Source organism: Herpailurus yagouaroundi, unplaced genomic scaffold, assembly GCF_014898765.1.
Source record: "Herpailurus yagouaroundi ecotype Mexico unplaced genomic scaffold, PumYag 29, whole genome shotgun sequence".
Classification (NCBI taxonomy): domain Eukaryota; kingdom Metazoa; phylum Chordata; class Mammalia; order Carnivora; family Felidae; genus Herpailurus; species Herpailurus yagouaroundi.
This window is the reverse complement of record NW_024412377.1, coordinates 92,640,696-92,659,422: the sequence shown is the minus strand read 5'-3', so window position 1 is coordinate 92,659,422 and position 18,727 is coordinate 92,640,696. Positions and strand designations below refer to the sequence as shown.

Genomic DNA, 18,727 nt, shown 5'->3' with positions numbered 1-18,727 from the left:
TTTAAAAAAGAACATTTTCTCACAAAATATATTTGGTTTTCTTATATTTGTTTCCATAATGCTGCAAATGAAAATTCCCTCAGTACTAAGTCATTTTCACAAACTGCTCCAAAGGTATATTTCAAACTGGACAGTATTTTGTTTTCTAAGAAATGTCTGTTAATCTTTGTCACTGATTCCTATAGCACCAACATGGCTTCTTCTGGATGTTGAGGAAGCTTATATTTACTCGATGTATACCATGTGTCAGGCACTGTGCAAGTATAGAATTTAAAGTAATAGATAATAGAAGAAAATAAGCTGATTCTAGCAAAAATCATTCCTGAACAAGTCTTATTATAAAAACTGCATTTTGGTCATACTCAGTAACCTCTAGTTTTGGATATTTTTTTTCAACGTTTATTTATTTTTTTGGGGACAGAGAGAGACAGAGCATGAACGGGGGAGGGGCAGAGAGAGAGGGAGACACAGAATCGGAAACAGGCTCCAGGCTCTGAGCCATCAGCCCAGAGCCTGACGCGGGGCTCGAACTCACGGACTGAGAGATCGTGACCTGGCTGAAGTCGGACGCTTAACCGACTGTGCCACCCAGGCGCCCCTAGTTTTGGATATTTTTGAAAGATTTTCAGATCTGGCACATATATCTTCAGGTATGACATGGTGTAAAATTTGGGTTTGTCTGTTACTAGGAAATTGTGTGTGCGCGCACACACACACACACACACACACACACACACAATTTCTCAAGGAAATGTACACACCATTTCCCAAACTTGAATTGCAACTGTGACAAAAGTTCATTCACAAAGCTCATAATAGGAAGCACGATTCTCTTATCATATTAGCAAATATTCCATATGTATAATTATAACATTCTGACCGAGAAACACATAAGTTTGATCTTCAAGAAAGCCAAGATAAAAAAGAGGACTTCTCTAATCAAGGCCTTCATCTCTGTGTAATCTACTGCTTCCCCACTTGCTCTCTGTATGGCCTTTTACCTATTATTTAACTACTTTATGCCTTAGTTTTTTCATCTGTAAAATGGTAGTAATATAGAAACTACCTCAAAAAGTGTTCTAAGAAATTAGTTAATAAATATAAAGTATTTAGAAACAGTAGGCATATAGCTAACATTCAGTAAATGTTAGCTGTTTTTATTATTTCCCTAAAGCTAATTCCAACAGATAACGTTAAGTCCCCAAATCAGCACAGCAGTGAGTACTAAATAATGGACAAGGATTGGTTGCATTTCCTGAAACTAGGCCATTTTAAGTCTAAGGCTTTAAGAGAGGGGGCTTAGCACTCCTCATTGATAAATAGTTCTTAATTACAACCCATTGCTTTCTGCTCTACTCAACCTAGATCACTTCCTTCTTGAGGCTCCTCCATGTTTGCCTTCACCTCCACCTTCTAAGAAATGCCTTTCCCATGCAAACGTGGCAAAAACTCACATGAAGGATTAGCCACTTGTGTGCCTAACACAAGTCTTGTTGGGTTTTAGGTGTAACAGATCTAGACCCTAAGTCTCAGGATAAAAATAGCTCCAAATTCTAAATATTAGTTTTGGAGGAGAAAAATTTCATGACAAATCTCAAAGATTCTAGAAAGTTCCAAAGTCTTAATGACAAGCCATTTGTCTTCAGGCTATTTGAGGGTACCATGCCTTGCCTGCATTACAGATTTCTGACTTTTTTATTATGACCACCAACTCCCCCACAGCCACTCTGCCCTGATACTAGAGTCTTCATAAAACTCTTGGCTTGCAGAAAGATACAAGGGGAAAGGTAGTTGTTTTTCTCATTTTGTGATATAATATTTAAAGTCTCAGATGGAAAAGGGATGCTTTTACTCTGGTCATTTCTGCTTAGTCATAGAATTCATTTCGTATCTACTCTGTTGTCTAGTATCTAGCCCAGAGTAAGTGCTGAATAATTTGTTCAAAGAATGGATGAATGAATGAGTTCCTCCTCTAATTATAGTCATGATTCATTTCATTCTAACCATCTTAAATCATATCTCTTTCAGAGAATTTAGGGGATTTTCTTTTTCAAGTGTCTGGGAAAAGATTATTGATCTTGTAGGCAAGCTGAGAGATCTCCTAACAGTTTATTGGGTACAAAAAGGAAGCCTTGTGCTTTACAGTGTTGCAGTGGATTGTGGCAAATAGTTTGGACCATTATATTACTGTTTATTTCCAAGTGTTAGAGCTAATCTCCCTGCCAATTTGCCTCACACTACAAAATTTCCTTCTCATCCACATGATTTCACATATATAGATTAATTAACACTTTGACCAGAATGGATGGCACCTGAACAAAATGAAGCATTAACAAAGACATTGATTATCTCTATAGTGAAGTGCCCTAGCTTTTAAAAGCATCCATTGAAAGATAGTATCCTCCGCTTGCAAGTTTGAAGTCAATTTGTGGGGTGGGGAGATGGGGTTTGGCTTCTTTTTAAGAACATAAAGTCTGTAACTCATCAGGTGTAGACTCCTATAAAAACTGAAAGTCACATATATTTATACGTTGGGGGTTTAACTGTGCCATCTAAGAGACACTGACCCTCATGAATCAAGAGACTGGAAAACTGGGGAAGGTGATTGTTAAACAACTAAAAACCATGGGGCTTGGCTTCTTCTTGATTGCTTTATGATGAATGACTTAGGGATGACATTGGCTTGTGATGATAGAGTGACATGTAATATAAACACTACACAGCAATTATTCTGTTGAGATTTCTGGCAGTCAATAAGCTGGTTTGAATTACCAAAATAAAGAAACATCACTGTTAGGATACTTAATAGAACTAAAACCGTATGTTGGTTGCTTTATAAGGGACATCCATATATAGTATGAAAATGTAATTCTTAAAATAGATTCACTCATCCGGCCAAATGTCTCTAATTCCTTTAAGTGTAGTGGGTTCAGTTAAAGTTTGGCTGTTTTTAATAATAACTTTTATTTGCTTAAAAAAATCATTCCTTTTCTCCATATCACAAATAAACCTAAGAAGGGAAACAGATATAAAGCATATGTTTTAACGTCCGTGCAACCTTTTGAAATGAATAAAAAGCTCTCAGTTGTCCATTTGGAAAGATGTATCCTCCTATTTTTGACTTAGTGGCATTATTGTAAGTTTGATAAAGTCTTTCATGCTAAAAAGTAGGGCAAATGTGAATTTTTGATTTGGCTTTCTACAAAACAGTTGTTTGAACAAAATAATCTCAGGCCATAGTGGCGAAGGTCATTTTTAAATGTTGATGCTAGAAATACAAAGAACAACTACCCAAAATACAGCACAGTGATATGCCTAGGCAAGGTTTTCTGTTTAGCTCAGAATCTAGCTATATTGAAATGGGACCACTGTGAGATCTACACATTAAGTCTTCATCTTTGTATCTAGTACTGATGCTCCTGGAAGACAAGAATTATTTAACTCTGAGTCCTTTGATAGATTTATCTTTGAGCTGGATAATCACTGTTTGTACAATAAGCAGGTTGCTAGATAAGAATGATAAAGAATGAATTTATAGTAGCTATCTTATTTGTGAAGTATTATCTCCCTGGGAGGAATGATAAATTTACATGTTTCATAAAACCTAAACAAAACAAAATAAAACCAAGTTCTTATGGTGGATGGACAAAGATAAAGCTTACTTTTCTATGCCATAGAGCCTCAGCATAACTGCAATTTATGAGGTCAGGCAGATTCCAGTTTATACTGAACTTTCATCACAAAACATAAATCATAGTTACTACTAAACACAGGACACATTTAAATTTGACAAAAGTTTCCAGTGAGAATTGTTGTACTTTCTTCCACCAAAGAAATACACTGCTCCTTCTACATTAATTTCATTTTGTAGCAAGTTTTAGAACTTGTTGATGCTACATGCACGCGAGCATGCACACACACACACACACACACACACACACACACACACACACACGCGCGCATGCGCACACACGCGCGCAGTTTCTAAATGACATCTAGACATTTTGTAGCAAAAATGAATGTTCATGAGTGTTGGAAAATAGAAAATTAGTAACAGACTACATACAAATGTGTGGGTTTTTTTTCTTTACAGAAAATACAGAAAAAGAAATTTGAGACTCACCGGATAGTTCACATCCAAGAAGTTCCATTCTCAAAGTGCAATGTCTTCTACAAACTTGGGGATAGAGTCTTACATACTGAGCTTTTATGGGAGGTGTGAAAGAGTTAGCATAGGGTGTGTTGTTATCAACATTTCCACGAAACACCTGTATAAAGAGATAATATAGAGTTTAAAATGATTGACTACAGCAGCTTCTTTTCCTATTTTCAAATACTGACCCTTTATCCTACCCAATGTAATCTTTCAAAAACTGGATTAAGTAATTTGGGGATCTGAAGCATTTAGGAATCACCTTGCCCTCAGCAGTGAATGTAAAACCTATAGATAAAATCCTAATTAAAGCTATAAACCACTGTGGTCCATGGTATAATCTATACTCTACTATGATGGTCTTGTCGATTTTAAGGCCAGTCCTTTAGAGCCAGGGGAGTGCTTCTTTATTTTTTTGAGAAATGGGCACCTTAAACTTTTCACCTTAATCTGGGTCTATCCGTTCATGCTGCTACTTAGTATTTATAGGTTTGTGGGGTTTGTTTGCTTTTTTTTTGTTTGTTTTATTGTGGTTTTTTTTTTTGTTTGTTTGTTTGTTTTGTTTTTTAGTAGGAAGCAGTCTTCACTAGTGTTACTGGATCACTCAGTCTCTCTAAAGCTATGATGAGACTTATGATGCTTCATGGTCTGATTCCTCAAGATTACTTTCTTATCAGTCAGTCCCAGACCACTGGATGAGAGAATCGTGTTTTTTATATGTATCTCCAGTGAAAAACAGTGTTTCCCTCTAAAAATTAAATGCTAAAATGTGTTATTTTTAATTCTTTTAAATCCCATTCTTGTTTTACTTTTTTATATAGCCTGGTAATCAGAAAACTTTATTTAAATTCATTAAAGAAATTTTTAAAAATCTTTCATAAAATTTATCAGAGTGTATTTTAGTGATTTGGTTTTAAATGGAATGAGATGCAGTCCCGATATTTTTAAGATTAAAAATTTTGAGGAAAAACTGATAAAAAATTGGGACTATCATGTGAAAAGGCAAAGTATACACTAAATATTATATTCATTTCCTCTAAAATATTTTATTCTGCTAAATAACAAACTTCTAATATAAAAGTATACAAACATACATTTTTTTATTTAAAATAATTTTTCTTTAAAAATAGTAATTTTGATCTGTACTTATTTGATTAAGGAGAGTGCTAATCTGTGAAAAACCATAAAATGAAATTTTTATTTTAATTAAAGTAAAAATTAACTGTTCTATACAGGACTTTGCGATATTGTGATAAACTGTTTACACAGCCACCAATTAAAATCTGAGAAGATCATAAATAGTAGCAAGCGTACATATATTACTTGGAAAAATTCCTTACACCCTACACCCTACCAATCCAATTAAAAAAATCATAAATGTATTTGCAACAACATAAGGAGCCTGTTAAAGACTAAGTAAGTATTTGGCAATAAATGATTATTAACGGTATTTACTTTTAAATGAAATATTTAAATCAGTCTTACCATATCTTCATTAGTGCCTTTTACTTTGTACATCACCCAAGTTTTTCCATCATTACTATAGGCAATTTTGTAGGATTTTATATACTCTGGACTTCCAATCCTCTTGGCTCCTTGGGTAATAACACCAGTAACTCTCATTTTTCTTTGTAAATTTATCTGAGGAGACAAGACATAACAGTAATTTCATTTCTTTTAAGATGACAATATTGACAATATCAATTTTGAGAATGGGACATTTTCATTTATTAGTATAGATTTAAAATAACACAAAAAGCTAATAATTTTCTTATTTTTTTCACCTGATTATTAAGTATATGTCAACCTCAGTTTCAAAATCTTTCCTTAACAGAATACATTTTTTTAAGTAAGCAATATTTGTGAATAAAGTTTGAAAAGGGCAATGTGTCTCCAAAATATAAGAAACATTTGCTTGGTTATGATATGGAGGTATGATTTTGTAAACTAAAAAATGGAAATATTATCTTGTCAAAATTACCTCAGTGACATTACTCTGAAACAGTAATGTCACCATAATTTTAATGTGTCTCAAACTCTTTCAGCTTCAACAAATCCATGTAAAATAAAACATGAAAACTGTCAGGAGATCTTTGAATACTAGAATAAAAAAGGGTAAAGGTAACAGTAAAAATAAAAAAAAAAACACATAAAAAAAAACCAGAATTATCTTCATTTGCAGGATCCTTATAGTGTAGTCTCTGCTATGTGTTACGGATGGTTTTTCAACACATAGTTGCTTTCCTCTTCATTTCATCTTATAGAGACTTTCTCTTTTTTTTATGATTTTATTTTAGAAAGAGTAAGTGTGCAAGAAGGGGAGAGGGGTGGGGGGGAGGACAGAGAGAGACAGAGAGAGAGAGAGAGAGAATCTGAAGTAGGCTCAGCACAGAGCCCTATGTGGGGGTAGATTCCACAACCCTGGGATCATGACCTGAGCTGAAATCAATAATCTGATCCTCAACCAACTGAGCTATCCAGGCACACCATTATGAAGGCTTTCTAACTGGAATTTTCTCTCCGTATTTTCTCCTAATTCCAAATCACCTTAGAATAGTTTGCTGCAAAAATAACAGTCATCTAATAAAAATTTTAATATTGTTTTCAAATTTAAATAGGGAGCTCCTTTTGACATTCAATGTATAAATAAATGCTAGACAAAGGTAAGAAAAGTTTTTACATACAGGGCAAACATTAAGAATTGTTCCATTCACTTTAAAATGCCCTTATGATGTCTATAAAATCTTACAGTCAGTAGAAAGGTACTGCCTCAGTGTTCTTGAGGGAATGCTATAAACTCTCTTGTCACCAATCACATTATCCTATAATATTGAGTTAATAATTCAGATCCCAGGGGCGCCTGGGTGGCGCAGTCGGTTAAGCGTCCGACTTCAGCCAGGTCACGATCTCGCGGTCTGTGAGTTCGAGCCCCGCGTCGGGCTCTGGGCCGATGGCTCGGAGCCTGGAGCCTGTTTCCGATTCTGTGTCTCCCTCTCTCTCTGCCCCTCCCCCGTTCATGCTCTGTCTCTCTCTGTCCCAAAAATAAATAAACGTTGAAAAAAAAAATAATTCAGATCCCATTTTCCAAAGAAAAACAGAAAATCTTCAGATTCATGTAAGTGACCAGGGTTTATCACCCTCTGATGAGACTAAGAGTTAACATTTGAAATGGTAGAGGATGTGCACAAGGAAACCAGCTCCTCTTTAAATCACTACACACACACACACACACACACACACACACACACACACACACAATATTCTAAATATAGATTCATGTTACATATTCAAAAAAGTTAAAAATGAGAACTAAGACAACAGCCAAATTATGGAAAGAGCCTAAATGTCCATCAATTGATGAATGGATAGAGAAATTGTGGTTTATATACATAATGGAATACTACTTGGCAATGAGAAAGAATGAAATATGGCCTTTTGTAGCAATGTGGATGGAACTGGAGAGTGTTATGCTAAGTGAAATAAGTCAGGCAGAGAAAGACAGATACCATAGGTTTTCACACTCATGTGGATCCTGAGAAACATAACAGAAGACCATGGGGGAGGGGAAGGGGGAAAAAGTTACAGAGAGGGAAGGAGGCAAACGATAAGAGACTCTTAAAAACTGAGAATAAACTGAGGATTGATGGGGCTGGGAGGGCGGGGAAAGTGGGTGATGGGCATTGAAGAGGGCATCTGTTGGGATGAACACTGGGTGTTGTATGCAAACCAATCTGAAAATAAATTTCATATTAAAAATAAATAAAATAAAATAAAATAAAATACAATAAAAAGAATAGGTAACCTCCAAAAGACACTTTGTTTCAGTGTATTAGGTAAATTAGCACATTGCTGTGGAAGAGGAACGTTCTTCCAGTATCTTATGTATCATCTTCTTTTTCTTTAATCTGAGACTCTTCATAGTCTACACCTTCTAATATATACAACGTAAAGAGTGGACACTTCGAATCATATTTTCTCCCATTTTGGAAGCCAAATTCCACCCTTGATATAGCTGAACATTCCTTTTCAATTATCTTTTATCTTGTTTCAATTATCTTGTTTATACCTCTTATAGACAGCCCAATTATCTCTGCTAGAGTTTTGGCTGATGAGCTGTAGACTAATTTTCTAAAGCTTAAATTGTGGAAGTATGACAATCCAAAAATTTGCGTACATGTTTCTAAGTCATTCAAAATGATGTTTTAAAAGATTCCTATTTGCTTTAATATTTACAAGCTCTGAGTGTAAATCTCAGCGAGTTGGTATTCCAGATAATAAAGCGGCACACAACTTGCATTGTATCTACTTTTAGTAGGTATTTGTAATTAAATATCAGTGCTATTTCCATTCAATAAGAAGTGTATAGAATGCAGATTCTGGGATTATTAACATTTACTAGGTTTTAGACTTTTGTGTTCTCATATACCTAGCACTGTTAAGCTTAGATAATGAGAGACTCGGTATAAAATGGCTAAGATTTCACTCTCATGGTCACACTCCAAATTAATATCTGGAGTCACGTTGCTGTCAGAAATAAAATGAGCCTTGGAAGAAGGCTATCGCATGATGTTTGAAACATCACCACACAATTCACTGCAAGAAATCGCCTTTCATATCATTCCAATATTGTTACAGTCTCTTTGTAAAATAAAATTGGCTAGGAGGTGAACTGCTTCTTATTCTGTTATTCTGCTTGTATGAACCACCCCAGACACCAAAAGTCTGCTGGGGATTCCAAACTTACATTCCGGAATTCCAAAATGACTCCCTGAGCTTGATGGATGTTCAAATATAGAATGAAATATTTTCACTTATTTATCTGGTTTCAGAGACATTGTTGCTCTTCTGGGAGGTAGGTAGATTGCATGACCTTAAACAAAAATGTATTCTACGGTATTTTGAGTGAATAGTGTCCCCTGCATTAATAAAAATATTGAGAAACATAATCTGGATCTAGAATGCCTAGAACTCATGCAAAGGCCAGCCAGAGGCTAAAAATGGACTGATGATTTCAACCCTGGCTCTTGTCAGTTCCCACCAATACAATCTTGGACAACTTGTCTAAGTTTTTGAAATTTAATTTCCTCCTGTGTGAAGGGATTTTAATAGAATTATTACACATGAAGATTATATGATATAATGCATGTAAAATTTAATAACAGCTGCCACCTAGAAAACTTTTGGAACATTTGTTTTTAGAGTTAATTTTTAGTTTTTATTGTTGTTATCTAAATGAAAAGCATTCCTTTGTTTGTTTGTTTTCTACCCTTAACTATTTGGTGTTAGGGAATTTGGACTTCAAGAGGTATACTCTATGTATTAAAGCTGATAATCATAATAATCATATGAAATAATTTGGAAACAACTTCCTAAGCTATGAACTTGATAAGACATTTAGGGCTACTATGTTTAAATTGTGTGTGTGAGCGTGTGTGTGTGTGTGTGTGTGTGTGTGTATGTGTGTATGAATCTAACCATTAGCTTCAACATGGGGTAAAAAGGAAACTTAATGGGTTCCTGACAAGATAGAAAGAACATGGGATACTGGCTCTCTCTGGCACTGGAGATACTCCAGGGTAGAAAGTTGCTGAGTAGGCACTGAGACTTATCAAACCTAATACAAAAAACCATGAAAAGCCCTTAGTGTAATAGGAGCTTTTGACGTCCCCATGTATGTCTTTGTGTCTGGGATGCACGGAAGAGAATTCCAAGGGCTGTGATGGGTAAGAGGCTTGGGAAAAGCTTTCTAAAATATGCCATTTCTCACTCTCATTTTCTTGTTCCTTCTCGATTTACCCAGTTCCAGTCTACTACTAGCAGGAGGAAGTGGTAAAATGTGGACCAGACTGGAACACGGAGCCTATGGTCACTAATAGGCCTGAGCAGTTCCCCTTCTACACTCCACATCCCTGTCTCTTCACTAAGGAGGTAAAACAGAGTGATGGAGATCCTGATAAAAGCAGTGTCTGGGGCAAATGAGGCAGGGAGAAGAGAGATTAGGCGTAAGTACATATTATAGCTCTGTCATTAGACACCCTGTATGTACCAACTCAGTCCACCTGGAGTAGTTGAAATTAGGGCATGGACTTCACCTTGTCCTCCAGGTACATCACTAGCCAAAATATTAATACAAACTCTCTGAGAAATGCAAGCATTATAATTCAAAGAAGAAGAAGAAGAAGAAGAAGAAGAAGAAGAAGAAGAAGAAGAAGAAAGACAGAAAATACTAGAAAAAAAGTAATCTAATAGAACTGACAGGTTAAGATTTTAAAATAAAAAAAAAATCCCTACAAAGATAAAGACATTTTTGAAACATATTACTGGAGGGGTGCCTGGGTGTCTCAGTCGGGTGAGTGTCCGACTTCGGCTCAGGTCGTGATCTCATGGTTTGTGAGTTCAAATCCCACATCGATCTTACTCCTGTCAGCCTGTCAGCACAGACCCCTGTTTGAATCCTCTGTGTCCCTCTCTTTCTGCCCTTTCCCAACTCATGTGTACTCTCTGACTCAAAAATAAATAGACATTAAAAAAAATAAGAAATAGAAGACTGGAACAAAAAAGAATCAACTTGAAATACTGATTTTAAAAAATATAATTAAGGGGTGCCTGTGTGGCTCAGTCAGTTAAGCAACCAACTCTTGATCTCAGCTCAAGTCATGATCTCACAGTTCATGAGTTCAAGCCCCCTCTGCTTGCAATTCTCTCTCCTTCTCTCTGCCTCTCCCCTGCTTGTGCTGTCTCTCTCTCTCTGTCTCTCTCTCTCTCTCTCAATAAATAACTAAACATAAAAAAATAAAAATAAGAATAAAAATATAATTAAAGTTAAAAAGAGTTTAAAATGAAGTTAATTAAGGTTCCCAATGGGGTAATTTCAAGCCAAAGACAGAGCTGTAGAATAAACTAGTGAACACAAGACAGGTTATGGAACCCCTTCCAGAAGGTAATAGGATGGGACAGAGAGATTGCCCACACTGGCAGATGATGTAGCAATTTACTTTGAGAATCTGAAGAAGCAACAAATAATAAAAACTAATTAAAAAGTTCTGTAAATTTGCTTAATATCAGATCAAAATATAATCTGTATCAGCAATGGTTGAAAATGTAATATAAATAATGAAAATAATGTGACAGTGGCACATGTGTAGTAAGACAGATCAATAAAAGAATAGAAAATCAATAAATAGACCCCACTACACAAGGGAACTTTATATATGAAATAAGTGATTTTCAAATCAGTGGAGAAAAGATAGAATGTTCAACAACTGGACTGGGATAATTTGGTAGATATGTTAAGTAAGTAAATTTAGATCAACATTTTTCCTTTTATCCCAGAGTAAATTCCAGGTAAATTAAACACTTAAATGAAAAACAAACAAACAAACAAACCACCAAAGGATCAGAGGAGAATATAAAATTAAAAATAATCTCAGAGATGAAATTGACTTTCTAATCAAGGCGCTAATCTTAAAAGTGTTAAAATAAAAATTTCTTTAAGATAAAAAGGAAAATAAAGTAAAATACAAATGACAACTGGAATTATTATCTTCTAATCACATCATAGCAAAGAATAGATTAATCAAAGAAATCAGGAGATCTTACATATTAACAGACAAAACACAAACAATCCAATAGATAAAACATGTATAAAGGATTTTGTTAGTTGACTTCAGAAGAAATATATATAGATCTTACACATATGAAAAGATACCTACTCTTACTCATAATACAAATTAAATTAAATCTATATGATACTATAATTCCCACAATATTATACGGTATTCACTAAAGTGTAAAGAACTTGGCAAGCTTGCACATTCCTGGTGGGAGTATAAATGACAGTCTTTTAGGAAGGACTTTTATGAATTTAGTGACATGAAGTGAAATGACAAATGCACATTTTCTTAAACTCAGAGATTTCATTCTAGGAATGCAGCCTACGAGTATAATCACACATAGGCAAATTGATGTGGGTACAAAGTTGTTCCCTGCAGTGTTGTATATGCAGAGCACAATTTCAAACAATTTAAAATGTCTATCAACAGGGGTCTAAGTCATTTCATTATGGAAAAGTCCAGAAAATGGAATACTCTTCAGTTGTAAAGCAAAAGAACAAGAAGGAGGGAAGAAGAGAGGAGGGGAGGGAGGGGCAAGAAAGAGAGAAGGAGAGAGACTTTAGCATAGGATTTAAGAAATTACTGCTTGTCCAGTTTTGGTGTGGTATCAAAGAATATCTGCAATTATCTGGAAATTGTATGGAAGGAGCACTAAGATGTTGGCACCGTAACAATGTGTGCTGCATACTTTTGTTTATACTACTGTAAAGGGCAAAGAATACATATACATATTTTCTTGTACAGGATTGTCATGTCTCTGAAAGCCAAAACAAAAACAAAAACAAAAACTGGTTAACAATGGTTTCTCTAACAGGAGGTAAACAGCTGGGTCAAAGAAGAGGGAAGAAGAATTTGGACAGTACTGTACATACTCTTTTGTGTCTTCTGAAACTTGAAATACGTGATGTCTTACCCATTCAAAATATAATTACAGTGAAAGAAAGCATATGATTGATAATAAGGTGTTATTTACAATAGGGAAAGTAATTTGAAAATATCTAGAGATTAAGTGATTCTAGAAAATATCTAGAAAGTATTAATAAACAATTAATATGACCTTGTAGAAAATATATTTTAACCAAAAGACATAATGGAAGACCAGTATATATTTTAATGGACAACATAATACATTTGTTCTCTTAATTTTGTTTGTAAATTCTGTGCAGTTTTTATGAAAATCTGAAAGGATACTATTTTGTGTCATGATAAATTTATTCCAAAAATCTATACTTTTATTTTAAATTACACAGAGAAAAATTTCCATCATACTTAAAGTAATCTTGGAAATGATGTTAAAAAGGGGGAAATGTGCCATATATTAAGACATTGGAAAACCATTTAATTAAAAAAATAATGTGATACTAACTTAGACACAGAAATATACCTAACTGGCATTGGAACAGGGGTCCAGGAAGAGGCCTGGATATATATTCACACTTGAGCCAGCATTACAAGTCAGGGGGAAAGGGCATGTTGGGAAAATTGATATACAGGAAAACAAAGCGGGATTGGTATGTACTGAAGACCAAATGTGAAAAGTAACACTATTCATCTAATGGAAGAAAAGGTACAAACATATTTTTGTGACTTCAGAGTTGAAGAAGCTGTTCTGAAGAAGACCAGAAAAGCACAAAATGAAATGGGAGAAATGAAATTGCCTCCAAAAAAAAATTTCAAGGTTTCTATTCAACCAAGTACCTTATGGGTAAAGTTAACAGAAAAGTGACAGCTTGGGAGGAGAAATCTGTAATGTCAAAAGCCGACAGGAGATTATTTAGTATACTAGTTCTCAAACTTTTAGGTCTCAAACTCCTTTACTTTATTTTTCTTTAATTTTTTTTTTTATTTTGAGAAAGACAGAGAGAGAGCTGGGAAGGGGCAGAGAGAGGAAGAGAGAATCCCAAGCAGCCTCTGCATTGAGAGCTGCCTCAATTGTCGCCACCCAGATGTCCCAGGATTCCTTTATTCTTAAAAATTACTGAAGGGCCCAAAGAGCAAATAAACTCACACACGGCATTTTGGAACATGTGTGTGTGTGTGTGTGTGTGTGTGTGTGTGTGTGTAATAATATAGAAATGTACATACTATATTATATATATGTGCATTTGTATATATAGAGAGTGTATATATATAATAATGTAGAAATATACATAGCATATTATATTATACTTATTCTATTCGAAATTAAAACTGACAAATTTAAAAATACTTATTAATTTCAAAATAACAATAATAAACTAATTACATTTTAACATAAACAATATATTTTTATAAAAAATAATTATATTGTCCCAAACCAAAAATGTATTGAAAGGTTATTTTACGTTTGTATGAATCTCTTGAGTATCTGTCTTAAGAGAAAACAAGTAGGTTCTCATATTTGCATCTCTGTTTACTCTATTACAAAATATTTTTGGCTGAAGTATATGAAGAAAATGCAGGCTCCAATGATATGTAATTGTAAAAGGAAGGAGTATTTTAATAATCTTTCCAGATAATATGTATATTCCTCTTTGCTACCACATCAAAACTTGATAAGCAAATTTTAAATTCTAGTTGTAGTGTGGAATGTGAAATCTACCAGTGAACTTTTCATATTCATAATGTTAAAATCCATAGGTTTATCTTGCATTTTGAATAGATCTTTTATCTATGCATGGTTTTGTGCCATCATGTATTGGACATTTGGGAAATATGGGCTCATTGAAATATGAAGAGTTTCTAAATGATGACACATTTATTATATAATATCAAAATGTTATATTCATTAATAACACCACAAATTTTACCAGAAAAGTCTGTATTAGAAGCTATCAAGCTCACATTGGTGGTTATATTTTCTGCAAAATTCTAATTTTCACTTGAAATTTCAAATTTTACTGCTAGCAACAAATATTGTCAGCTATTTCCCTTAATGTTGATGGATTATTGTGTTCATTTTCACAGCAATACTGCCAAATATACAGATGTCAATAGTCAGTGTCTGTCAATTGTTCCTTAAAGTAAACATGATTAAAAAAAAGGGGGAGCTCAGCTTGCAAGTCACACTCTCCCAAGTGCTTTTTCTTGAGATCATCATCATACTTCACTACTCAGCAGAAGTGCTTTCTGTGTAATTTCCATTTCATTGTGCAGAATATTAAAGACATGGCAAGGATTGGCATTTAAAAAAATTAATGATCATTAATGATTCATCAAGGACATTCTTAAATGAACTGATTAAAATTTTTTTTTTCCTTTAGCATGATGGAGATGGATACAATGACTACTTGTATAGTTTGGTGCTACTGTCTTGATTTGTGCTAAGGCACCAACAGTTTTACTCACCATTGTTTTGTGGCATCAGTGCAAATATTAACACAGTGAAAATGGCCAAGAAAGTCTTAGAATTATTATGGAACTACTGTTGACCTGTGAACCTCCTGAATGGGCACTTAGGGACCCCTGACTCCACAAGGAATATGTGACCTTCACGTTCAACTGAGAAGTACTGATCTAAAATAATGGTTTTTACCAACACATACACACACATGATGAAGAAGTCAATAGAAAATGGAGCAAAGGATATTACAAGGCAATTCAGAGAAAATAAAATACCAATAGTTAAACTCTCACTCTTAATTAAACAAATGCAAATTTAAAAAAAGACAGTAAATTATAGCCGACAGAATGACAAAACAAAAATGTTAGATAATATCAAGTATTGGTGAAGTATTCCTCTGCTGATAGTGAAGGTACAAACTGGGATAGTTATTTCAATCTGTTCATTGTTAGCAAAATTAAGCAATCTATTTCTGAGTATTATTTCCTGAAAAAATTGTTGCCTAAGTGCTCAGTGAGAAATGCACACACCTATTTATTGTAGAAATTTTTTTATCTTAGCAAAGAAGGCAGCTTAAGTGAATATCCCTAGAGGTGTAAGAGATTTAAAATTTAAAACGTATGTGTGTGTGCATGCGTGTGTGTGTACTCTTGCACACCTATACACAGGCATACCTTCTAAGAGTCAGAAGTGAACTGGATTTACCCATGGCTATCAAAAAACATAAGAATGTGTGAAGAACAATGAAGTATACACAATATCATTTATGTAAATTTAAAAACACACATATACACCATAATATCATGCACTGCCCAATAATTCACTTGTCTAAGTCAACGTAGGAAGGGAGAAATGACAGTTACACATCAGCTCTACCAGGCTGGGTTTCTATAAGGGAAGAAGAACGGTAAGGAAAGGGCAGAATGGGTAACAATGCTAACAGATTCATCCTCAAATCAGTGCTGGCAAATGATATCCTAAGTGGGGAAAGGAATCATTGTTTCCTCCCATTTACTCTTTTCTCAAGGAAAATGACTACATATGGGCATCTGATGTAATAGGAGTGCATATATACAAAAGTATTGTCTGAGACTCACTGCCTAGTATAAAATAGAGTACATACGCATTTCAAACATGTTTATTATACAATAACATACTTAAAATTATTTATGGTTGTAATTTAGGCAAAAGCTAGTATTAAGTAAGCAATTGGCTTTTAGGGTAGCTTTATGAATAGCTAATTGTTTTTCTCTACCTCAAGCTTGTTACCAGAAGTTGTGATATACTTACATAGTACACTCAAGTGTGGGTCTGACTAGGGGCTGGAATCACTACAAAACAATAATCCAAACATAAAATGCAAACTAATACAGTTTGCAAAAGGGAATTACTTTCTAATTTTATTGAATTGAAAAAGAAGCATTCGGTTTTTTCAATGTTGTAATGGTTGGGAAGCGTAGGAGAATTTCTTTCTTAAACTTTAGGAAGCATTTGCCAAGGTAAACTGAGGCATATTAAAAATTTTAAGAGTTTATTTGAACAAAAATCAACGCAAATGGGGGAGCACCAATCCAGAAGTGGTTAGGAGTGGTCTGTCAACAAGTGTTAGAGGAAAGACTTTTATGGGGAAGAAGTGGAAACAAAGCAAGGAAATTATTTGATTGTCAAGAGCTCAACAAGCTGCATTATTTGGGAAAGGCTACCTAGCTGTTTATGACTGGTTGTCTTTAGGTTTCGATTTCTTAACCTTGAGACATTTCAGGCTTAGGTTCTGGTTTGCTTATGTAGGCTGCTAAGACAAAAAAGCCACCTCAATTTAATGGTGTCCTTATTTAATTAATTTAAGATCAATTAGCAAGAAAAATAAATGTCTGATTCATAGCTTATTCTTAGGAAAATCATGTTAGGGGCACATGCATGGCTCAGTCAGTTAAGCGTCTGATTTCTGCTGGGGTCACGATCTCGTGGTCTGTGGGTTGCAGCCCTGCATTGGGCTTTGGGCTGACAGCTCAGAGCCTGGAGCCTGCTTCAGATTTTGTGTCCCCCCTCACCCCCTGCCCGTTCCCTCCTCATGCTCTGTCTCTCAAAAATAGATAAATGTTAAAAATTTTTTTTTTAAAAGGAAAATCATGTTAAAAATCAAACACTTAGTGGTCATTTACTTCATGATTATTAAGGCACATATACACAAGCAGTAGTTTGTGAGTTGCTACATAAAAATGCAGACTTAAAGATTAAATAGCATATTATAGAAATATATTTGTAATATATGTATACATGTTATATATGTAATATATGTATATGAATATAATATGTATATAATATATATAAAATAGATTATATATTATTACATATTATATTACATATTATAGAAATATAAGACATTGAATAATAATATTTTATAGAAATCATTATATATACACCATTGTTTTCATAAATTGCATAAAATAAGGCACTTTGTTTAAATTAATGACTAAGTGAAGAGAAATTTTGAAATACTTTTCTTTTTTAATGAGGGTTATAGATTACCATATAAATAATAAAAGCATCAGGTAAAAGATTAATTAATAAAAGGATCTGCTAGATAGGATGAGACTTGTATAAATTCCATCATTAGAATTGCTAAAAATATAACGTGAGGAATTTGCTGTTAGTGTATATTAGATGCATACATTCGGCTTAAACTAAAAGAAAAACACATTTCCTTTTTTTTTTTTTTTGTGGCTTCTTATTTATTTAGTTACCAAAATAAAAACGAAGGGCAATCAACAGATCAAGCTACATAATCCTGAAATTTGCAATGCGGTTTTGGTGAAGACAGAAGAGCCCACCAAACATGCCATCTGGTCCCCAACATAAGGAAAAAGCATTCTGAATGCTGAGGCCGCTACTGCAAGGATAGTGCCTCATCCCACAGCAGCTTTTGCGTGAGCAACTGTTGTGTTAAACCACTAAGATTCAGGATTTATGCAAAGAAGAACACATTTCTTAAATAAAGAACCATCACCCTATAACCATCTTTCAATTACAAGAAATGAGTATTTCACTTGAACATCAGAGGTCCTTTTATTGAGTTAAAAACATTATTTTTCACATGATTATTATCAAGAAAATGTGTAATTGGAAAAATTAGAGCACCTAAAAATTGTAAATTGTCATATTCATAATACTTTCATCTTAATGGAGATTTTATTTTCTGTACTAGCATTCCTCCCCTGGTGGTAATGCAAAAAAAAACCAAAAAAAAAAAAACAAAAACAAAAAAACAGACCATATATTCAATTAGTGCTTTTTCCTAACGCTAAGTATCTGGACGTATGTAAGTACAGGTATTTATTTGAAACTTCCAGGGGGCACCTGGGTGGCTCAGTGGGTTCAGAGTCTGACTTTGCCTCAGGTCATCATCTCGCAGTTCATGAGTTCAATTTCCACATCAGGCTTGCTGCTGTCAGCACAGAGCCCATTCTGGATCCTCTGACCCCCTCTCTTCGCCCCTGCCCTGCTTGGGTGTTCTCTCTCTCAAAAATAAATAAATTAAAAAAAAGAAATGTCCAGATAATGATTTTGCACTGATAGTATTTAAACTTTTATACTTCAAAATGAGATTTTTTTTCTAGCCACAATATTGTTCATAATCAA

The 18,727-nt window shown here is 34.3% G+C and overlaps 1 protein-coding gene across 2 annotated transcripts in view; it reads right to left on the bottom strand.

Annotated features, from left to right (window-relative positions):
- The window catches only part of EDIL3 (EGF like repeats and discoidin domains 3), a 421,318-nt gene that overhangs the window by 102,046 nt on the left and 300,545 nt on the right, over positions 1-18,727 (bottom strand). For both annotated transcript variants that reach the window (XM_040449290.1, XM_040449299.1), the window contains 2 exons: positions 5,639-5,794; positions 4,124-4,268 (listed from right to left, as the gene is read on the bottom strand). In XM_040449290.1, coding sequence (XP_040305224.1) covers positions 4,124-4,268; positions 5,639-5,794 — 301 coding nt within the window. The remainder of the gene's footprint in view (positions 1-4,123; positions 4,269-5,638; positions 5,795-18,727) is intronic.